General features: G+C 46.3%; 1 protein-coding gene and 1 long non-coding RNA gene across 2 annotated transcripts in view; one reads left to right on the top strand and one right to left on the bottom strand.

The window, feature by feature from the left end:
* Window positions 1–23,993, top strand: part of LOC134342620 (uncharacterized) — a 47,319-nt gene that overhangs the window by 6,628 nt on the left and 16,698 nt on the right. The gene's annotated exons all lie outside the window — the stretch shown is intronic.
* eif6 (eukaryotic translation initiation factor 6) overlaps window positions 12,775–23,993 on the bottom strand; it is a 96,973-nt gene continuing 85,754 nt past the window's right edge. Inside the window, exon 6 of the mRNA XM_063040952.1 lies at window positions 12,775–12,967. Coding sequence (XP_062897022.1) covers window positions 12,958–12,967 — 10 coding nt within the window. The 3' untranslated portion in view covers window positions 12,775–12,957. The remainder of the gene's footprint in view (window positions 12,968–23,993) is intronic.

The raw sequence follows: 23,993 nt of genomic DNA, 5'->3' as shown, positions 1-23,993 counted from the left end.
AAGCGTGACCTGTACAAAAAGGACGGGTTGCACTAGAATCTGAGGGGGACCGATATCCTGGCAGGGAGTTTTGCTAAGGCTTTTGGGGAGAGTTTAAATTAGCATTGGAGGGGGCGGGTGGGAACTGCACTGAAGAGACGGAGGAATGGGCTGTTTTAAAGATTCAAGATTCAAAAAACTTTATTGTCATTCTAACCATACATCTGCTCTGCAGGGCAGAATGAGAGCATTTCTCAGGGGCAGTGCAATCATAACATAACAAACGCAACACTAAATAATAAACATAACAATAAATAGTAAAACACAACAGCCGCATGTCAGTTAAAATCAGTTATAAGTGTCCAGTGCAAGTTAAAAGTGTCCAGTCTGACTGCCTGTGGGAGGAAGCTGTTTAGTAGTCTTGTGGTTTTAGTTTTGATGCTCCTGTAATGTTTGCCTGATGGCAGAAGAACAAATAGTTCATGGAGAGGGTGTGAGGGGTCTTTAATGATGGACCGTGACTTCTGGAGGCATCGACTCTGAAAGAGGTCTTGGACAGAAGGTAGGGAGACCCCAATAACCTTCTCTGCTCCCCTAACCACCCTCTGCAAGGCTTTTTTGTCAACAGCACTGCAGCTGGAGTTCCAGGTTGTGATGCAAAAGGTCAACACACACTCAACCACGCCTCTGTAGAATGTAGTTAAGATGTCAGTGGGGAGTGATGCTTGTTTAAGCTTCCTCAGAAAGTGCAATCTCTGCTGGGCCCGTTTCACAATCCCAGTGGTGTTCCTGGACAAGGTGAGATTGTCTGAGATCTGTATCCCAAGGAACTTGATGTTTTCCGCTCTCTCCACTGTGGAGCCGCTGATGCTGAGGGGTGTGTGCTCAGGCTGAGATCGTCTGACGATCATCTCCTTGGTTTTGGTGACATTAAGCATCAAGTTGTTATCCCTGCACCAGCTCTCTAGGTGTTTGACCTCCTCCCTGTACATAGTTTTTCATCATTTTTGCTGATGAGCCCCACCACTGTGGTTTCATCTGCAAATTTAATGATCGGGTTCTCCTTGAATCTGGCTGCACAGTCATGTGTTAGCAGTGTAAACAGCAATGGGCTAAGCACACAGCCTTGTGGGGATCCAGTGCTCAGTGTGATGGAGTCAGAGATGTTCCTGCCAACACGGACTGACTGTAGTCTCTCTGACAAGAAATCCAGAATCCAGCACCACATGGCAGTGCTAAGGCCAAGCAGCGACAGTTTCTCCACTAGTCTCTGCGGGATGATGGTATTGAACGCTGAACTGAAATCAATGTACAGGATTCTGGCATAAGTGTCTTTGTTGTCCAAGTGAGAGAGAACTGTGTGCAGTGTGGTGGATATTGCGATTTGGACGATAAGCAAACTGTAGAGGATCCAGCGATGAGGGGAGGCTGGCTGTGATATGAGGCTTGACAAGCCGTTCAAAACATTTCATCACTATGGGGGTCAGGGCAACGGGACGGTAATCATTCAGACAGGCTACAACTGATTTCTTTGCTACAGGGATGATTGTGGAGGTTTTGAAGTATCTGGGGACAATAGTATGACTAAGGGAGATGTTGAAAATGTCTGTCAGGACATCTGCTAATACATCAGCACATTCCTTGAGCACACGTCCAGGGATGTTGTCGGGACCTCCGGCTTTTCGTGGGTTGACCCTGGCCAGGGTCCTCCGTGTTTGCTCTGGATCAATGTTGGCTCACAAATAGAGAAAGCTTGGAGACAGTGCAAGAGGGAGTATAGGCAGGTGACAGAGAAGGGATGCGCTCAGACCGATGGTTTGAGATGTGTCTATTTTAATGCAAGAAGCATCATGAACAAAGTGGATGAGCTTAGAGTATGGATCAGAACTTGGAGCTATGATGATGTGGCCATGACAGAGACTTGGATGGCTCAGGGGCAGGAATGGCTACTTAGAGTGCCAGGCTTTAGATGTTTCAGAAACGACAGAGAGGGATGCAAAAGAGGTGGGGGCATGGCATTGCTGATCAGAGATAGTGTCATGGTTGCAGAAAAGGAGGAAGTAATGGAGGGATTGTCTACGGAGTCTCTGTGGGTGGAAGTCAGAAACAGGAAGGGGTCAATCTATCATCATGATCAGGTGCCATGCCCAGTTTGAGCTTTGACTGCCATGGCCCACACACTCCTGTTTCGAGTCAAGTGGATCAATTCATTGGTATTCATTTCTAATTCTCTGGCTGCTGTCTCCATCATTTGTCTTTGTCTTCCTCTTGCTTTCTTCCCTTCAATCTTTCCCATAATTACCGTGCATTCTAACTTCTCTTTCCTAATCACATGTCCAATGAAGTTACGTTGCCTTTTCATGATCTCAGACATTATTTCTCTTTTTGTGTTTGCTCTGTTCATGACATCCTCATTAGATATTCATTTCGTCCATGATATTCTTTACATCCTCCTCAAAAACCACATTTCTTCTGCCACAATTCATTTCCTCATGTTACTAGATTGTTCGACATTCTGAGCAATATAACATAACTGGATAAACATAACATTTCAGTGCTCTGAGGTGGGTTGTCATGCCTAGTTTAGTGTTGGTCAGTACACTCTTCATTCTGGTAAAGGTGTCTTTTGCCATCCCTATTCTTCTTTTGATGTCCAAGTCGCACCTGCCATCTGATGTCACCCAGCTTCCCAAGTAGCAAAAGTACTTGTTTTATGTCTTCCCCGTTTATTCTCAGCCTGCAGATAGGATTCTCCTTCTTTTTGGATAGCATCATACATTCTGTCTTTTTGCGATTGATAGATAGACCCATTTTTGCACTTTCTTCAACCAATTATATCAATTAAGTTTTGTAGTTCTTCCTCCGTACTTTGCAATTAACACAGTGTCATCTGGACATCTGAAATTATTGATGTTTTCACCACCAACTTTGATTCCCAAGATGTCTCTTATTTTTTGTAATATTGTTTCACTGTACACATTAAATAAATCAGGGGAGAAAACACACCCTTGTCTAATGCCTGTCTTGATTTTCGTAAACTGACTTACTTCTCCATCTATTCTTACAGCGACAGTTTGTTCCCAGTACAGATTTCTGCTTAGGCGGAGGTCTTTCAAATCTAGATCTAGAGTTTTCTGTAATATTTCAAATAACTTATTATGCTTCACTTTATCAAATACTTTTGTGTAGTTGATAAATCAAACAAATCTTTTTGCACTTGAATAGCTTGTTCTGATAGTATCCTTAACATCAATATTGCGTTTCTTGTACCTTTGTCTTTCACAAAACCACATTGTTCTTTGCCTATTTCAGCTTGTATCTTACTTTTAGCTCTTGTCATTAAAATTCTTAGAAGTATCTTGGTGATATGACTCATTAAACTTATGTAATTCACATTCTATTGCTCCAGCTTTCTTAGGAAGAGTGATCAAGATTTTTTATAGACCACCCAATAGTAACAGGGACATCAAGGAGCAGATAGGGAGAGAGATTCTGGAAAGGTGTAATAATAACAGGGTTGTCATGGTGGGAGATTTTAATTTCCTAAATATTGATTGGCATCTCCCTAGAGCAAAGGGTTTAGATGGAGTAGAGTTTGTTAGGTGTGTTTAGGAAGGTTTCTTGACCCAATATGTAGATAAGCCTACAAGGAGGAGAGGCTGTACTTGATCTGGTATTGGGAAATGAACCTGGTCAGGTGTCAGATCTCTCAGTGGGAGAGCAATTTGGAGATAGTGATCACAATTCTATCTCCTTCACCACTGCATTGGAGAGGGATAGGAACAGACAAGTTAGGGAAGTGTTTAATTGGAGTAAGGGGAAATATGAAGCTATCAGGCAGGAACTTGGAAGCATAAATTGGAAACAGATGTTCTCAGGGAAATGTATGGCAGAAAGGTAGCAAATGTTTAGGGGATATTTGAGTGGCGTTCTGCATAGGTATGTTCCAATGAGACAGGGAAAGAATGGTAGGGTACAGGAACCATGGTGTACAAAGGCTGTTGAGAATCTAGTCAAGAGGAAAAGCTTATGAAAGGTTCAAAAAAACTAGATAATGATATAGAGATCCAGAAGATTATAAGGCTAGCAGGAAGGAGCTTAAGAATGAAATTAGGAGTGCCAGAAGGGGCCATGAGAAGGCCTTGATGGACAGGATTAAAGAAAACCCCAAGGCATTCTACAAGCATGTGAAGAGCAACAGGATAAGATCTGAGAGAATAGGACCAATCAAGTGTGACAGCGGAATAGTGTGTATTGAACCGGAGGAGATAGCAAAGATACTTAATGAATACTTTGCTTCAGTATTCACTATGGAAAAGGATCTTGGCAATTGTAGGGATGACTTGCAGCAAACTGAAAAGATTGAGCATATAGACATTAAGAAAAAGTGTGTGCTGGAGCTTTTGGAAAGCATCAAGTTGGATAAGTCACTGGGACCGGATGAGATTTACCCCAGGCTACTGTGGGAGGCGAGGGAGGAGATTGCTGAGCCTCTGGTGATGATCTCTGCATCATCAATGGAGATGGGAGAGGTTCCAGAGGATTGGAGGATTGTAGATGTTATTCCCTTATTCAAGAAAGGGAGTAGGGATAGCCCAGGAAATTATAGACCAGTGAGTCTTAATTCAGTAAGTTGATGGAGAAGATCCTGAGAGGCAGGATTCATGAACATTTGGAGATGCATAATATTGATTAGGAATAGTCAGCATGGCTTTGTCAAAGGCAGGTCGTGCCTTACGAGCCTGATTGAATTTTTTGAGGATGTAACTAAACATATTGATGAAGATAGAACAGTAGATGTACTGTTTATGGATTTCAGCAAGGCATTTGACAAGGTACCTCATGCAAGTCTTATTAAGTGAGGCGGCATGGGATCCAAGGGGACCTTGCTTTGTGGATCCAGAATTGACTTGCTCACAGAAGGCAAAGAGTGGTTGTAGACGGGTCATATTCTGCATTGTGGTTGGTGACCAGTGGTGTGCCTCAGGGATCTGTTCTGGGACCCCTTCTCTTTGTGATTTTTATAAATGACCTGGATGAAGAAGTGGAGGGATGGGTTAGTAAATATGCTGATGACACAAAGGTTGGGGGTGTTGTGGATAGTGTGGAGGGCTGTCAGAGATTACAGTGGGACATCGATGGGATGCAAAAGTGGGCTGAGAAATGTCAGATGGAGCTCAACCCAGCTAAGTATGAGGTGGTTCATTTTGGTAGGTCAAATATGATGGCAGAATATAGTATTGATGGTAAGACTGTTGGCACTGTGGAGGATCGGGGGATCTTGGAGTCCAAGTCCATAGGACACCTAAAGCTGCTGTGCAGATTGACTCTGTGGTTAAGAAGGCATACGGTGCATTGGCCTTCATCAATCATGGGATTTAGTTTAAGAGTTGAGAGGTAATGTTACAATTCTATAGGACCCTGGTCAGACCTCACTTGGAGTACTGTGCTCATTTCTGGTCACCTCACTACAGGAAGGATGTGGAAACTATAGAAAGGGTGCAGAGAAGATCTACAAGAATGTTGCTTGAATTGGAGAGAATGCCTTATGAGAATAGGTTGAGTGAATTCGGCCTTTTCTCCTTGGAGCGACGAAGGATGAGAGGTGACCCGACAGAGGTGTCTAAGATGATGAGAGGCATTGATCGTGTGGATAGTCAGAGGCTTTTTCCCAGGGCTGAAATAGCCAATTTGAGAGGGCATAGTTTTAAGGTGCTTGGAAGTAGGTACAGAGGAGATGTCAGGGGTAAGTTTTTTTTACTCAGGGAGTGGTGAGTGCGTGGAATGGGCCACTGGCAAAGGTGGTGGAGGCAGATACGATAGGGCCTTTTAAGAGACTCCTGGATAGGTACGTGGAGCTTTGAAAAATAGTGGGCTATGGGTAACCCTAGATAATTTCTAAAGTAAGTACATGTTTGGCACAGCATTGTGGGCCAAAGGGGCTGTATTGATCTATAGGTTTTCTATGTTTCTTAGAATCACTAAATTCTGGAGGACTGGAAAATTGCAAATGTCACTCCAATCTTTGAGAAAGGAAATTTTATGCCAGTTAGCCTGCCTTCAGTGGTTGGGAAGATGTTGGAGTCCATCATTAAGGATGAGATATCAGGGTACTTGGAGCACATGAGAAAATAGGCCAAAGTCAGCATGGTTTCCTTAGGGGGAAATTTTGCCTGACTAATCTGTTGGCAACAGATTCCTTGAGACAGGATAAGCAAAGGAGGGTCAGTGGAGGTGATTGACTTCGATTTTCAGAAGGCTGTCGAGAAGGTGCCACGCTTGAGGCTACTTACCAAGATGAAAGACCACGGTATTTCAATCAAAATCGAATGTAATCATCATCCAGAATATGGATACAGTTAAACGAGACTGTTTCTCTTGGGCCCAGGTGCATAACATACATTCAAAACAGTGAGAGGGGAAAAACACACACACACACCATCATACAAGAAAACACATGTATATTCCAAGTCCCTCAGCAACATGCAAATTGACAGTGGAGGAAAGCATGGATAGAAGATTAGCTGACTGGCAGGGGGCTAAGAGCGGAAATAAAGCGGGCCTTTTCTGCTTGGCTGCTGGTGACTAGTGGTGTTCCACAGGGGTCTGTGGTGGGACCACTTCTTTTCACGTTATATGTCAATGATTTGGATGAAGAAATTGATGGCTTTATGGCCATGATTGCAGACAACATGAAGATAGGTGGATGGGTAGGTAGTTTTGAGGAAGTAGAGAGGCTACAGGAGGACTTGGACAGATTAGGAGAATGGGCAAAGAAGTGGCAAATGGAATGCAGTGTTGGGAAGTGTATGGTCATGCACTTTGGTAAAAGGAACAAAGCTTGTCAGTACTTCCAGTTGAACTCTGTCTTTTTGTGTGTTTTCCCCCTAGCTGTCAGTCTGTGGTTTTGTATTGTCATATGCTCCTGTCCCCGCTCCTACTCTACTCCAGCCCCTGTATTACTGAGTACTCCGTCTCTCACCTGTTTCTCATTATTACCTGTATTGCTGCCACCTGTGTCTCATTGTGCTCCACCTATCATCTGCCTCTCTGTTTATTGCTCACTGTATTTCAGTCATGCCTTTTCACCTGTTTGTTGCCAGATTGTGCCAGTGAGTTTTCCTGAGCCTTTCCAGCATTCATATCTCTACTCTGTCCGTCTGAATATCGACTCTGCCTGTTTCCTGATTTAGGTTTTTGGATTTCTCTGGCTGGTTTAATCTCTGCCTGAATTTTGACGCCAAATTTGTTCGCACCTTGGGATTTGTTACTCAATTAATATCACTGTGTGCACACTACTGGGTTTGTGATTGGATCCCTGCTCCAGCGCCCTGACAGTACAATCTGGCCAGAATGGATCTAGCAGACCCCGGTCATCTGACAGCTGCCCTGGAACAACGGAGTGATGCTGTGGAGACACCAGAACCAGCTGGACTCCGTGTTCAGGGCAGTGGAGTCACTTTCTGCCAAAGTAGCCGATCTTGTGGCCCAGACTCAGTCACTCCAGCTGTCCCTGAGCGCCCATCAACATTCTGCGACTGCATCTGCCGCCCTAATCTCCGCGTTCTCGCATGCTCCTCCCATCCAAGAGCTCAGGTGAGCCTGGTACCTGCTGCTCTTTTCTTTCCCAGTGCAAACAACAACCTTTCCAACTGATCGAGTCCATCACTCAACTGTCTGGTCGGGCGAGAGAATGAGGAACAGCCGTCTGGGAGGCAGGCTCACCTTTCTGCATCAGTTTTCTTTTTTTTTTGTCATGCGAGTTTGTGCGTGCGCGTCTGCGTGCATGTCCGCGATGTCTTTTTCACGGCTTTTACAAGGTGCAGAGCGACAGAGAGACTGTGTGGCGCGCCACTCATCACACAGACATTTTTGCAGTATTTTTCCCTTTTTATTTTACAAGGTCGAGTTGCAATCTCGACGCCCAACCCGGCACGGATGGAAAGCGTACTCGGGAGCGGACCCGAGTGGTTTCGAACCCGGAGCCTCCACTCCTGGGTCCGACGCCGATGTCATTGCGCCACCAGCCGGCCCTCTGCATCAGTTTTCAGTTATTTTCTAAGGAGGTGGGAAAAGTGTTTGATCGCTCCAAACATAGGAGAGAGGCTGCCCGTGAAATGCTGCACATGCACCAGGGGTGCAGATCTGTGTCAGATTACGCCATAGAGTTCCGGACCCTAGCCAACTCCAGCGGCTGGAACTCTAAGGCACAGTACGACATCTTCCCGAATGGCCTCTCCGAAGACATCAAAGATGAGCTGGTCACCCAGGACCTTCCTGCCACTTTTGACCTTTGAAGCCTTGGTGGATTTGGCCATCCGTATTGATATTCGCCTTCAGCAGCGCTGCAGAAGGAGGGGTTGCAGAGGGTCCCTGGGGGCACTGGGTGAGTTCCAAGCTCCTCATCCGTCTACATTGGCCTGCTGTTTGCCCCCATCTACAATTCCTGTTTCAGAGCCCGAAGCTACTAAAGTTGACTGTACCTGCCTGACGCTGACTGAAAGACAAAGGAGAATCACCACCCGTTCCTGTCTGCACTGTGGCCAACCAGACCACTTTATCTCCACCTGTCCAGTAAAAGCCAAGCGCTCACCAGTAGGACGAGGAGTACTGGTGAGCGTGACCCCTGTCCGGCCCTCCTCGATGCCACGCACTCTCAAACCTGCTTCTCTGGAGTGGGGTGCCAATGGCAAGCAGTCTCTGTCTTTTCTGTTGATTCTGCCCATTGGGGATTACCCACATCTGCTTTCCAGTCACCTTGAACGGTCAGAGACTGGTTAACATCACCCACGTCACGTCCTCAGTGAGTCTCAGTTTATCCGGCGACCAACATGAACAGTTGACTCTCCTGAAGCTCCCATTGTGCTGGGCCATCCCTGGTTAGTCAGACACGACCCCCACATTGACTGGCTCAGTCACAAGATTGTAGGCTGGAGCCCATTCTGTCACTCCCACTGCCTCCGCCATGCTCAGATCCCCTTGTCTCCAAGCCCAAATTCCCCCAGGGAATTTCTGGACCTTAGTGCCATCCCTCCTGAATACATGGACCTCAAGGCTATGTTCAGCAAGTTCTGGGCCCCTCCCCTGCTGCCTCATTGTCCATATGATTGAACCATGGACGACTTGCCTGGCACATCTCCCCCAAGGGGCCACCTGTATTCCCTGTCCGTACCTGAAACAGAAGCCATGAGTAAGTAGATTCGAGAGTCTCTGGCTGCTGGCATCATCTGGCTGTCTTCCTCCCCTGCTGGTGCCGGTTTTTTCCTTGTTGAAAAGGATGGCTCCTTGCGTCCATGCATTGATTACTGGGGACTGAATGAAGTCACTGTTAAGAACCGTTACCCTCTTCCACTCATGACCTCGACAATTGACTACTACAAGGAGCCTCAGTTTTCACCAAGCTTGATCTCCATAATGCCTACCACCTTGTCCACATCCGCAAAGGGGACGAGTGGAAGACGGTCTTCAACACCACTTCAGGCCATTACGAGTATCTGGTCATGCCATTCGGTCTCACCAACGTCCCTGCCATCTTCCAAGCCCTGGTAAATGACGTTCTCGGGGACATGCTGAACCAATCTGTTTGTGTATCTCAACGGCATTTTGATTTGTTTTCTAAGTCCCTTGCTGAATACGCCTTCTGGGGAACCAGCTCTTTGTGAAGGCTGAGAAATGTGAGTTTCATCAAAATACAGTCTCCTTCCTGGGGTATGTAATTTCAGTTGGTCCAATTCAGATGGACCAACAGAAGGTCAAGGCGCTGGTCGAATGGCCCCGACCTTCGACTCGTCGGGAGTTACAACGCTTCTTGGGCTTTGCTAACTTCTATCGCCGCTTCATCAGAAATTGCAGTACACTGGCTGCACCACTCGCTGCTCTTACCTCATCAGCTGTCAGATTCTCCTGGTCCCCTGCTGCTGAAAAAGAATTCTCTGACCTGAAGAAACGTTTCACCTCTGCCCCCATCCTAATTCAACCTGACACTGACCGGCAGTTTATTGTGGGGGTGGATGCGTCTGACATTGGTGTAGGAGCTGTTCTCTCTCAGCACTCGGCCAAGGATGAGAAGGTACACCCCTGTGCCGCCTTCTCCCACCTCCTCACTCCCACGGAGTGGAATTACAATGTCAGAAACTGGGAACTGCTGGCTGTGAAGCTAGCTCTGGAGGAGTGGAGGTATTGGCTGGAGGGAGCAAAGGTGGTCTGGACTGATCACAAGAATCTGGAATATATCCATACAGCCACACATCTCAACTCCAGTCAAGCTCTTTGGTCCCTGTTTTTCTCAAGATTCAATTTTGCTCTGTGCTTCCGCCCCAGTTCCAAGAATGGAAAACCTGATGCCCTCTCCTGAAGATTTCCTTCCTCTGAGACCCCTGAGGTCCCCAGTGTGATCCTCCCTGCTCACTGTCTCATGGGTGCAGCGCAATGGAACATTGAAGCCATGGTGCAAGCTGGTCAACAGAGCAAGGCAGCCCCTAGTCATTGCCCCACTAACTGTGTTTGTTCCCAGCTCTGTCCACCTACAGGTATTGCAGTGGGTTCATTCTTCCCTGTTATCCTGTCACCCTGGAACCAAGCATACTCAGGCCTTCATCAGTCAGCGGTTCTGGTGGCCCTCCATGGGAGATGACATCCGTGACTTCAGAGGAGATTCATGAGAATGAAAGGGTTAACACAGAAGCATTTGATGGTTCTGTGCCTGTACTCATTGGAGTTGAAGGGATATTACACTAAAACCTATTGAGTATTGAAAGACCTGGATAGAATGGATATAGGGGGTGAGAATAGGACCTGCAGAACAGAGGTACATACATTTAGAACAGAGATGAGGAGAAATTTCTTTAGCCAGAGGGTGATGAATCTGTGGAATTCGTTGCCACAGACAGCTGTGGAGACGAAGTCATTGAGTATATTTAAAGCAGAGGTTGATAGGTTCATTAGTCAGGACTTCAGAGGTTACAGGGAAAAATCAGAAGAATGGTATTGAGGGGGCTAATAGATCAGCCATGATGGAATGGTGGAGTACACTCGATGGGCCAAGTGGCCTAACTCTGCTCCTTTGTCTCGTCCAAAATACTGGAGCAACACGGCAGGCCAGGCAGCATCCATGGAGAGGAATAAACAGTTGATGTTTTGGGTCAGGACTAATCAACGTCTCATCCTGAAACGTTGCCTATTTATCCTCTCCATGGATGCTGCATGGCCTGCTGAGACACTGTGTGGGTATATGTGTGTGAGAGAGTGAGAGACAGACAGACAGACACTGTGGAGATTCGGCAGGAGCTGGTGCAGGCAAAGGGGCCCTGGATAGTCAAGAGCCCAGTATTCCTGGTGCCTGGACTCCACAGCCCTCCCACTCCAAGATTGTCCCATAACCCCCACTGTGGAATTACACCTCAGACAGGACAGGAGGTGGATTTACTTCCTGCTTTGCAATGAAACCCAACCTGTCGCTTCAGCAAATTAAGGACTTCCTATTAAACAATAACTCATGGCTCCCCAGCCGTATACACATGCAGACAGTAATGTCCCCACAAGGAAGAAGCTGTGTGCGGACAGGGGATGTTATTGCACGGAGGACATGAAGTTACAAAGAGAGACTGAGTTTGTGAGTAGGCAAAGACCCAAATGGATAAATATGAAATGGCCCATTTGGCAAGGAAATGAGTGTCTTTTATATAAGGGTCAGAGATGGCTGTGGGTGAAAATAGGTATCATAGTTCCTGATTTGCAAAGGGCTAGTGTGAAGGTACAGTAATAATTAGGAAGGTTAATATATGTTCCTTTTGCAAAGCAGGGAGGTTATGCTTTAGTTATTGGTGTTAAATACAGGATGATGTTAATGCACTGGGAGCAGTTCAGAGTTATACACCTGGAGGTGGCAGGTTCAGCAGGCTATAGGTTTGTGTCTGCTTGAGAGGGTACCTGACTGATGTTCCCCACTCTAGTCTCTTGCCTCTTCTCTTCACCTGCCTATCACCCCTCTCTCTGGTATCCCTCCTCTTTTCCTTTCTCTCATGGTCCACTCTCCTATCAGATTCCTTCTTCTGCAGTCCTTCTTTGCCTTTTCCACCAATCACCTCCCAGCCTCTGATTTTATTCCACTGTCCCCCACCTGGCTTCACCTATCACCTAGCTTGTCCTCATTTCCCTCCCCCCATCTTCCCCTTCCTTTCCAGTCCTAATGAAGTATCTAGTTTCAACTGTTTAATTCTTCTTCATAGATGCTGCCTGACCTGCTGAGTTTCTCCAGCATTTTTGTGTGTGTTGCACCTGACTGAAGTAGAGGATGGATGTGAGATAAAAAGTAAAGGGTTGTCTGTTTAATAAAGATAAGACAAAATGTTTTCTCTCAGAGGGTCAGGGGTCTTTGGAAATCTGCAAGGGGTGGTAGAAATGGAGTCTGTGAATTTCTTTCACACAGGGATACTTAGCAGGGGTGAAGGTTTATGGGGCTGAAGTTAATCAGACACATCAGAGTGGAGGGTCTGAATAGCAGCTCCTGCTCCTAACTGACATGCACAAGGCCACTGGTGATCTGGCCTAGGTGTACTGCAGCAACCAGCTCGTACTCTGTCACAGAGGCCAGTGATTCCAAGGTGGAAATGTGGCCAGCCACCATCCACGAGTCCCACCAACAGCTCTTCACCGCAGCTCATTCCCATATTCTGGAGAGGAATTCTTCCATTTCAGTAGCGCTTTGCAGCTCATCAATCCAAGCTTATGAAGAATAATTCACATGTGCTTTGCAAGAATTTGTATTTTTAAACACAGAAAATAGGAAACTGTTGGCTTTATCGAGAGTGATCATTCGGCAACCTTTTATTTTATATTCGGTTTTCCACAGTATTTGGCTACTAAATAGGGGAGGTGTGAATCCAACATGGAATGGTAAGTGTTGGTCTGGCCCAGGCCTGTGTTGCTTTCCTGCTCTGTACAGTTGGCTCAATGTCCAGAAATGCTTCCATCTCCACACTATGTTAAGCTGAGAGGAAGAGAGAAAGAACGTGTCAGTCTTGTTCTGCTGAAATACAACAAATAGCCAGACTACATTGACCAATAAATATGCCAGACAACACAGTCCGTCATGGCCCCTGTGATCTAGTTCCATACTGACCTTGTCTGTTGTATGTGTGGAGTCTGCCCGGTTTCTCCCCCTGCATGTCAGTATTCCCCTCCCATTCCAAACATGAACAGTTCTGGAAGTTAGTAACAAGAGGAGAGAATAATCACAGGGATTCAACTGTGACAGGTGCAGTCCCAGCTGGGGAGGGTGGCAGCAGTTCCACTAAGCCCAAGCCTGAAGCAGTCCCATATCACCGGCTCCGCTGACTGCCAGACATGGGGCAGTCCCACAGCACCGGCTCCACAAACAGAAAGGAAGGCATAGGTGGTGGTCTGGCTCTGCTGGTAGGAGATGAAATTACATCTTCAGAAAGAGGTGACATAGGATCAGAGAATGTTGAACCTTTGTGGGTGGAGTTAATAAATTGCAAGGGTTTTAGAAAAAAAACTATTGTGGGAATCATATACAGTGGCATGCAAAAGTTTGGGCACCCCTGGTCCAAATTTCTGTTACTGTGAATAGTTAAGTGAGTAGAAGATGAACTGATCTCCGAAAGTCATAAAGTTAAAGATGAAAATTCTTTTCAACTTTTTAAGCAAAATTAGTGTATTATTTTTGTTTTGTATAATTTTAGAGTGGGGGGAAAAAAGGAAAGGAGCATCATGCAAAAGTTTGGGTACCCGAAGAGATTTGAGCTCTCAGATAACTTTTATCAAGGTTTCAGACCTTAATTAGCTTGTTAGGGCTATGGCTTGTTCACAGTTATCATTAAGAAAGGCCAGGTGATACAAATTTCAAAGCTTAATAAATACACTGACTCCTCAAACCTTGTCCTAACAATCAGTAGCCATGGGCTCCTCTAAACCGCTGCCTAGCACTCTGAAAATTAAAATAAATGATGCCCACAAAGCAGGAGTAGGCTATAAGAAGATAGCAAAGTGTTTTCAGGTAGCAGTTTCCTCAGTTCGTAATGTAATTAAGAAATGGCAGTTAACAGGAACGGTGGAGGTCAAGTTGAGGTCTGGAAGACCAAGAAAACTTTCCGACAGAACTGCTCGTAGGATTGCTAGAAAGGCAAATCAAAACCTCCGTTTAACTGCAAAAGACCTTCAGGAAGATTTAGCAGACTCTGGAGTGGTGGTGCACTGTTCTACTGTGCAGCGACACCTGCACAAATATGACCTTCATGGAAGAGTCATCAGAAGAAAACCTTTCCTGTGTCCACACCACAAAATTCAGTGACAGAAGTTTGGAAAGGAACACCTAAACAAGCCTCTTGCATTTTGGAAACAAGTCCTGTGGACTGATGAAGTTAAAATAGAACTTTTTGGCCACAATGAGCAAAGGTATGTTTGGAGAAAAAAGGGTGCAGAATTTCATGAAAAGAACACCCCTCCAACTGTTAAGCACGGGGTGGATCAATCATGCTTTGGGCTTGTGTTGCAGCCAGTGGCATGGGGAACATTTCACTGGTGGAGGGAAGAATGAATTCAATTAAATACCAGCAAATTCTGGAAGCAAATATCACACAGTCTGTAAAAAAAAAGCTGAAGATGAAAAGAGGATGGCTTCTACAACAGGATAATGATCCTAAACACACCTCAAAATCCACAATGGACTACTTAAAGAGGCACAAGCTGAAGGTTTTGCCATGGCCCTCACAGTCCCCTGACGTAAATATCATCGAAAATCTGTGGATAGACCTCAAAAGAGCAGTGCATACAAAACGGCCCAAGAATCTCACAGAACTAGAAGCCTTTTGCAAGGAGTAATGGGCAAAAATCCGCCAAACAAGAATTGAAAGACTCTTAGCTGGCTACAGAAAGCGTTTACAAGCTGTGATACTTGCCAAAGGGAGTGTTACTAAGTACTACCCATGCAAGGTGCCCAAACATTTGCTTCGGGCCCTTTTCCTTTTTTGTTATTTTGAAACTGTAAAAGATGGAAATAAAAAAGTAATCTTGCTTAAAATATTAAAGAAATGTGTCATCTTTAACTTTATGCCTTTTGGAAAGCAGGTCATCTTTTACTCATTTAGCTACTCACAGTAACAGAAATTTTGACCGGGGTGCCCAAACTTTTGCATACCACTGTATAGGCCTCCAAATAGTAGCCAAGTTGTGGAGTTTAGATTGCAAAGGCAGTTGGAAAAGGCAGGTAATAAGGGTAATGACACAATTGTAATAGGGGACTTCAATATGCAAGGGGATTGGGAAAATCGGATTGGTGTTGGATCACAAGAGAGAATTTGTTGAATGCCAGCTGAAGGCTTTTTAGAGCAGCTTGTGCTTAAGCCTACTCAGGGAGAGGCCATCTTAGATTGGGTGTTGTGTAATAACCCAGATTTTATTTGTCAGCTTAATGTGAAGGAACCCTTAGGAAGCGGTGATCATAATATGATTGAATTCATACTGCAATTTGAGAGGGAGAAGCACAACTCATATGTATCAGTATCGCAAAGGAATAAAGGGAATTACAGAGGCACAAGAGAGGAGCTTGCCCAGGTGGATTGGATGGGGACACTGGCAGGGATGACGGCAGAGCAGAGATGGCTTAAGTTTCCGGGAGTAGTTCACAAGGCACAGAATAGGTAAGTTCCACAGAGGAAGTTGTTCTCTAATGTCAGGGGTAGGCAACCATGGCTGACAAAATAAGTTAAAGACAAGGAAACGGCATACAATATAGCAAAGGTGAGTGGGAATTTGAAGATTGGGAAACTTTTGAAATCCAGCAAAAGGCAACTAAAAAAGCTATAAGGAGGGACAAGATGAAATATGAGGGCAAACTAGCCAATAATATAAAGCAGGATACTGAAAATTTTTTCAGTTATGTAAAGAGTAAAAGGGAGGTGAGAGTTGATATTGGAGCACTGGAAAATGAGATGCTGGTGAGGTAGTAATAGAAACATAGAAAACCTATACCACAATACAGGCCCTTCCGCCCACAATGATGTGCCAAACATGTACTTACTTTAGAAATTACCTAGGGTTACCCATAGCCCTCTATTTTTCTAAGCTCCATCTACCTATCCAGGAGTCTCTTAAAAGATCCTATTGTATCTGCCTCCACCACCATCGCCGGCAGCCCATTCCACACACTCACCACTCTCTGCGTTTTTAATAAAAAAAAACTTACCCCCCTGACATCTCCTCTGTACCTACTTCCAAGCACCTTAAAACAGTGCACTCTCATGCTAGCCATTTCAGCCCTGGGAAGAAACCTCTGACTATCCACACGATCAGTGCCTCTCATCATCTTATACACCTCTATCAGGTCACCACTCATCCTCCATTGCTCCAAGGAGAAAAGGCCGAGTTCACTCAACCTATTCTCATAAGGCATGCTCTCCAATCCAGGCAACATCCTTGTAAATCTCCTCTGCGCCCTTTCCACATCCTTCCTGTAGTGAGGTGACCAGACCTGAGCGCAGTACTCTACAAGTGGGGTCTGATCAGAACCCTGTATAGCTGTAACATCACCTCTCAGTTGAATAAGGCCAATGTACTGTATGCTTTCTTAACCACAGAGTCAATCTGCACAGCAGCTTTGAGTGTCCTATGGACTCGGACCCCAAGATCCCTCTGGTCCTCCACACTGCCAAGAGTCTTACCATTAATACTATATTCTGCCTTCAAATTGGACCTACACCTCACACTTATCTGGGTTGAACTCCATCTGCCACTTCTCAGCCCAGATTTGCATCCTATCAATGTCCCGCTGTAACATCTGACAGCCCTCCACACTATCCACAACACCCCCAACCTCTGTGTCATCAGCAAATTTACTAACCCATCCCTCCACTTCCTCCTTCACATCATTTTAAAAAAATCACGAAGAGTAGGGGTCCCAGAACAGATCCCTGAGGCGCACCACTGGTGACCGACCTCCATGCAGAATATGACCCATCTACAACCATTCTTTGCATTTGTAATGGGGGACAAAGAAATGGCAGATGAACTTAAGTACTTTGTTTCAGTCTTTACTGTGGAAGACACTAGCCAGAGGTCTATGAATGTCAGGGAACAGGAATGAGTGCCATTGCTATTACAAAGGAAAAAACTGCCAGGCAAATTGAAAGATCTTAAGATAGATAAGCCAACAGGAGCAGATGGACTACACCCCAGAATCCTGAGAGAGGTTGCTGAAGAGATAACAGATGGATTGGTCATGATCTTTCAAGAATCACTTGATTCTGACATGTTCCTGGAGTGCTGGAAAATTACAAATGTCACTCCACTCTTTAACAAGAGATGAAGACAAAAGAGAGAATTATGTTAACTTCAGTGGTTGGGAAAGTGTTGGAGTCCATTATTAAGGACAATGTTTTGGGGTACTTGGAGACTAATGACAAAATAAATCAAAGTCAGTATGGTTTCTGTAAAGGAGAATCTTGCCTGACAAATCTGTTAAGAGTTCTTCAAGGAGGTACCAAGCAGGGTGGACAAAGGAAAGACAGTGGATCTTATCTACTTAAGATTTTCAGAAGGCATTTGGTAAGATGCCTCCCAACATAAAATCCTATGGTGTTACAGGAAATATACTGGCATAGATAGAGGAATAATGGAGGCAGTGAGTGGGAATAAAGGGGGCCTTTCCTGGTTGGCTGCCAGTGACGAGTGGTGTTCCACAGGGGTCAGCATTGGGACCGATACTTTTCACATCGTTTGTCAATGATTTGGATAATGGAATTGATAGCTTTGTGGCAAAGTTTGTGGATGATATGAAGGTAGGTGGAGTTGTATGTAGTGTTGAGGAAGCAATGCGATTGCAGCAGGACTTAGACAAATTGGAAGAATGGGCAAAAAAAGTGGCAGATGGAATAGTGTTGGGAAATGTACGATAATGCATATTGGTAAAAGGAATAATAGTGCAGACTATTATTTAAATGGGGAGAAAATTCAAACATCAGAGGTTCAGAGGGACTTAGGAGTCCTCATGCAAGACTTCTAGAAGGTTAATTCACAGGTTCAGTCTGTGGTAAAGAAGGCAAATGCAAAGTTGCCATTTAATTCAAGAGGAACAGAATATAAAAGCAAGCAGATAATGCTGAAGCTTTATAAGGCATTTGAGCCCATATAGTCCACTCCGCCATTTCATCATGGCTGATCCCAGATCCCACTCAACCCCAAACATCTGCCCTCTCAACATATATCACTTGATGCCCCAACCAGTCAGGAATCTATCAAGTTCCACGTTAAATATATTCACGGACTTGGCCTCCACTGTAGTCCGTGGCAGAGCATTCCACAGATTGAATACTCTTTGGCTAAGAGACTCCTGGCGGTGTGGAGGATCAGAGGGATCTTTGGGTCCAAGTCCATAGGTCAGTCAAAGCTGCTGCGCAGGTTGACTCTGTGGTTAAGAAGGCATATAGTGCATTGGCCTTCATCAAATGTGAGATTGAGTTTGAGAGCCGAGTGGTAATGTTACAGCTATACAGGACCCTGGTCAGACTCCACTTGGAGTACTGTGCTCAATTCTGGTCGCCTCACTACAGGAAGGATGTGGAAACCATAGATAGGGTGCAGAGGAGATTTACGAGGATGTTGCCTGGATTGGGGAGCATGCCTTATGAGAACAGGTTGAGTGAACTTGGCCTTTTCTCCTTGGAGTAACAGAGGGTGAGAGGTGACTTGACGGAGGTGTATAAAATGATGAGAGGCATTGATCATGTGGATAGTCAGAGGCTTTTTCCCAGGACTGAAATGGCTAGCACGAGAGGGCTAAGGTGCTTGGAAATAGGTACAAAGGAGATGTCAGGGGGGTAAGTGGTGGAGGTGGATACGATAGGACCTTTTAAGAGACTCTTGGATAGGTACATGGAGCTTAGAAAAATAGAGGGCGATAGATAACACTAGGCAATTTGAAAAGTAAGTACATGTTCGGCAAGGCATTGTAGGCCGAAGGGCCTGTATTGTGCTGTAGGTTTTCTATGTGTCTATGTTAAAAAAAAAATTCCTCCTTACTTCTGTTCTGAAAAGTCACCCCTCAATTTTGAGGCTATGCCCTCTAGTTCTGGATATCCCTACCATAGGAAACATCCTCTCCACATCCATCCTGTCTAGTCCTTTCAACATTCAGTAGGTTTCAATGAGACTTCCACGCATTCTTCTAAATTCCAGGGAGTACAGGCCCAAAGCTGTCAGATGCTCCTCGTATGTTAAACCCTTCATTCCCTGAATCGATCTCTTGAACCTTGTCTGGACCCTCTCCCTTTCTGAGAAATGGAGCCCAAAACTGTTGACAATAGTCCAACTGCAACCTGTGCAGTCGCTTATAAAGCTTCAGCATTATCTCCTTGCTTTTATATTCTATTCCCCTCGAAATAAATGCCAACATTGCACTTCCCTTCTTTACCAGACTCCACCTGTAAATTAACCTTCTTGGAGTTTTGCACGAAGATTCCTAAGTCCCTCTGCATCTCTGATGTTTGAACTTTCTTCCCATTTAGATAATATTATTTATCCTATTGTTAATATTGTTCCTTTTACCAAAATGCATTATCATACATTTCCCAACACTGTATTCCATCTGCCAGTTTTTTGCCCATTCCTCCAATTTGTCCAAGTCCTTCTGCAATCCCATTGCTTCCTCAGCACTACATACGACTCCAGCTACCTTCATATCATCCACAAACTTTGCTACAAAGCCATCAATTCCATTGTCCAAATCACTGACAAGCAATGTGAAAATTAGTGGTCCCGATACTGACCCTGTGGAACACCACTCGTCACTGGCAGCCAACCAGAAAAGTCCCCCCTTATTCCCACTTGGCTGCTTCCTGCTTGTCAGCCATTCTTCTATCTATGCCAGTCTATTTCCTGTAAGACCATAGGATTTTATCTTGTTCGGCAGCCTCATGTGTGGCACCTTATCCTGGCCGTAGGTCACAGGCTTGAGGACAGGGGCTCGGCCATTCAATCCAGACAATGGTGACTGTTGGGAATACTCTCCCTGTCAGGGCTGGGCTGGGTGTACAAGACAGACGATGGTGACTGTTGGGAATACTCTCCCTGTCAGGGCTGTGTGCGCGAGACAGAGGGATGGTGACTGTCGGGAATACTCTCCCTGTCAGGGCTGTGTGCGCGAGACAGACGATGGTGACTGTTGGGAATACTCTCCCTGTCAGGGCTGGGTGCGCGAGACAGAGGGATGGTGACTGTTGGGAATACTCTCCCTGTCAGGGCTGTGTGCGCGAGACAGAGGGATGGTGACTGTCGGGAATACTCTCCCTGTCAGGGCTGTGTGCGCGAGACAGAGGGATGGTGACTGTTGGGAATACTCTCCCTGTCAGGGCTGGGTGTGCGAGACAGAGGGATGGTGACTGTTGGGAATACTCTCCCTGTCAGGGCTGGGTGTGCGAGACAGAGGGATGGTGACTGTCGGGAATACTCTCCCTGTCAGGGCTGGGTGTGCGAGACAGAGGGATGGTGACTGTTGGGAATACTCTCCCTGTCAGGGCTGGGTGTGCGAGACAGAGGGATGGTGACTGTTGGGAATACTCTCCCTGTCAGGGCTGTGTGCGCGAGACAGAGGGATGGTGACTGTCGGGAATACTCTCCCTGTCAGGGCTGGGTGTGCGAGACAGAGGGATGGTGACTGTTGGGAATACTCTCCCTGTCAGGGCTGTGTGCGCGAGACAGAGGGATGGTGACTGTTGGGAATACTCTCTCTGTCAGAGCTGGGCTGGGTGTACAAGACAGACGATGGTGACTGTTGGGAATACTCCCCCTGTCAGGGCTGTGTGCGCGAGACAGAGGGATGATGACTGTCGGGAATACTCTCCCTGTCAGGGCTGGGTGTGCGAGACAGAGGGATGGTGACTGTCGGGAATACTCTCCCTGTCAGGGCTGTGTGCGCGAGACAGAGGGATGGTGACTGTTGGGAATACTCTCCCTGTCAGGGCTGGGTGTGCGAGACAGAGGGATGGTGACTGTTGGGAATACTCTCCCTGTCAGGGCTGGGTGCGCGAGACAGAGGGATGGTGACTGTTGGGAATACTCTCCCTGTCAGGGCTGTGTGCGCGAGACAGAGGGATGGTGACTGTCGGGAATACTCTCCCTGTCAGGGCTGGGTGTGCGAGACAGAGGGATGGTGACTGTTGGGAATACTCTCCCTGTCAGGGCTGTGTGCGCGAGACAGAGGGATGGTGACTGTTGGGAATACTCTCTCTGTCAGAGCTGGGCTGGGTGTACAAGACAGACGATGGTGACTGTTGGGAATACTCCCCCTGTCAGGGCTGTGTGCGCGAGACAGAGGGATGATGACTGTCGGGAATACTCTCCCTGTCAGGGCTGGGTGTGCGAGACAGAGGGATGGTGACTGTCGGGAATACTCTCCCTGTCAGGGCTGTGTGCGCGAGACAGAGGGATGGTGACTGTTGGGAATACTCTCCCTGTCAGGGCTGGGTGTGCGAGACAGAGGGATGGTGACTGTTGGGAATACTCTCCCTGTCAGGGCTGGGTGCGCGAGACAGAGGGATGGTGACTGTTGGGAATACTCTCCCTGTCAGGGCTGGGTGCGCGAGACAGAGGGATGGTGACTGTTGGGAATACTCTCCCTGTCAGGGCTGGGTGTGCGAGACAGAGGGATGGTGACTGTTGGGAATACTCTCTCTGTCAGAGCTGGGCTGGGTGTACAAGACAGACGATGGTGACTGTTGGGAATACTCTCCCTGTCAGGGCTGTGTGCGCGAGACAGAGGGATGGTAACTGTTGGGAATACTCTCCCTGTCAGGGCTGGGTGTGAGACAGAGGGATGGTGACTGTTGGGAATACTCTCTCTGTCAGAGCTGGGTGTACAAGACAGACGATGGTGACTGTTGGGAATACTCTCCCTGTCAGGGCTGTGTGTGAGAGACAGAGGGATGGTGACTGTTGGGAATACTCTCCCTGTCAGAGCTGGGTGTGCGAGACAGAGGGTTGGTGACTGTTGGGAATACTCTGTCTGTCAAGGCAGAGGGGTGTGGGCAGGTGCAGGCAAGTGTTGCTGAGGTGACAGATGGGCCTGGTTGTAGGATTGGTGAAACGAGAGACAACTCCAGCACTGACTACTTCAACATGACAAACAAGACCATACCTCAGCATGTGACACAGCTCACGTTTTGGTCTCTGTCTCTGGTCAAGTTTGTCATTTCACTATATATATGTAAGAACATAGAAATCTACAGAACATTACAGGCCCTTCAGCCCACAATGTTGTGCCAACAATGTAACCTGCTCTAGAAACTGCCAAGAATTTCCCTATCGCATAGCCCTCTATTTTACTAAGTTCCTATCTAAGAATCTCTTAAAAGACTCTATTGTATCGCCTCTACTACCATCGCTGGCAGTGCATTCCAGGCACCCACCACTCTGTGTGAAAAACTTACCCCTGACATCCTGACTGACCCCATAACAGGGTTGTTATCATGGGTGACTTTAACTTCCCTAATATTGATTGGCACCTGATTAGTTCCAAGGGTTTGGACAGGGCAGAGTTTGTTAAGTGTGTCCAGGATGGATTCCTGTCACAGTATGTGGACAGGCTGACTAGGGGGAATGCCATACTAGGTCTGGTACTAGGTAATGAACCGGGTCAGGTCACAGATCTCTCAGTGGGTGATCATCTGGGGGACAGTGACCACTGCTCCCTGGCCTTTAGCATTATCATGGAAAAGGAAGAATCAGAGAGGACAGGAAAATTTTTAATTGGGGAAGGGCAAATTATGAGGCTATAAAGCTAGAACTTGTGGGTGTGAATTGGGATGATGTTTTTGCAGGGAAATGTACTATGGACATGTGGTCAATGTTTAGAGTTCTCTTGCAAGGTGTTAAAACTTGTCCCAGTAAGGAAGATAAAGAATGGTAGGGTGAAGGAACCATGGGTGACAAGTGAAGTGGAGAATCTAGCCAGGTGGAAGAAGGCAGCATACATGAGGTTTAGGAAGCAAGGATCAGATGGGTCTATTGAGGAATATAGGGAAACAAGAAAGGAGCTTCAGAAGTGGCTGAGAAGAGCAAGAAGGGGACATGAGAAGGCCTTGTCGAGTTGGGTAAAGGAAAACCCCAAGGCATTCTTCATTATGTGAAGAACAAAAGGATGACAGGAGTGAAGGTAGGACCGATTAGAGATAAAGGTGGGAAGATGTGCCTGGAGGCTGTGAAAGTGAGCGAGGTCCTCAATGAATACTTCTCTTCGGTATTTACCAATGAAAGGGAACTTGATGACGGTGAGGACAATATGAGTGAGGTTGATGTTCTGGAGCATGTTGATATTAAGGAGAGGAAGTGTTGGAGTTATTAAAATACATTAGGACGGATAAGTCCCCAGGGCCTGACGGAATAACCCCCAGGCTGCTCCACGAGGCGAGGGAAGAGATTGCTGAGCCTCTGGCTAGGATCTTTATGTCCTCGTTGACTATGGGAATGGTACCGGAGGATCGAAGGGAGGCGAATGTTGTCCCCTTGTTTAAAAAAGGGTAGTAGGGAGAGTCCGGGTAAATATAGACCAGTTAGCCTTACGTCTGTGGTGAGAAAGCTGTTGGAAAAGATTCTTAGAGATAGGATCTATGGGCATTTAGAGAATCATGGTCTGATCAGGGACAGTCAGCATGGCTTTGTGAAGGGTGGATCGTGTCTAACAAGCCTGATAGAGTTCTTTGAGGAGGTGATCAGGCATATAGATGAGGGTAGTGCAGTGGATGTGATCTACATGGATTTTAGTAAGGCATTTGACAAGGTTCCACACGGTAGGCTTATTCAGAAAATCAGAAGGCATGGGATCCAGGGCAGTTTGGCCAGGTGGATTCAGAACTGGTTTGCCTGCAGAAAGCAGAGGGTCGTGGTGGAGGGAGTACATTCGGATTGGAGGGTTATGACTAGTGGTGTCCCACAAGGATCAGTTCTGGGACCTCTACTTTTCGTGATTTTTATTAATGACCTGGATGTGGGGGTAGAAGGGTGGG

Source organism: Mobula hypostoma, chromosome 2 (assembly GCF_963921235.1).
Source record: "Mobula hypostoma chromosome 2, sMobHyp1.1, whole genome shotgun sequence".
NCBI lineage: Eukaryota > Metazoa > Chordata > Chondrichthyes > Myliobatiformes > Myliobatidae > Mobula > Mobula hypostoma.
The sequence above is the reverse complement of the archived record's forward strand: the minus strand, read 5'-3'. Positions and strand labels throughout refer to the sequence as shown.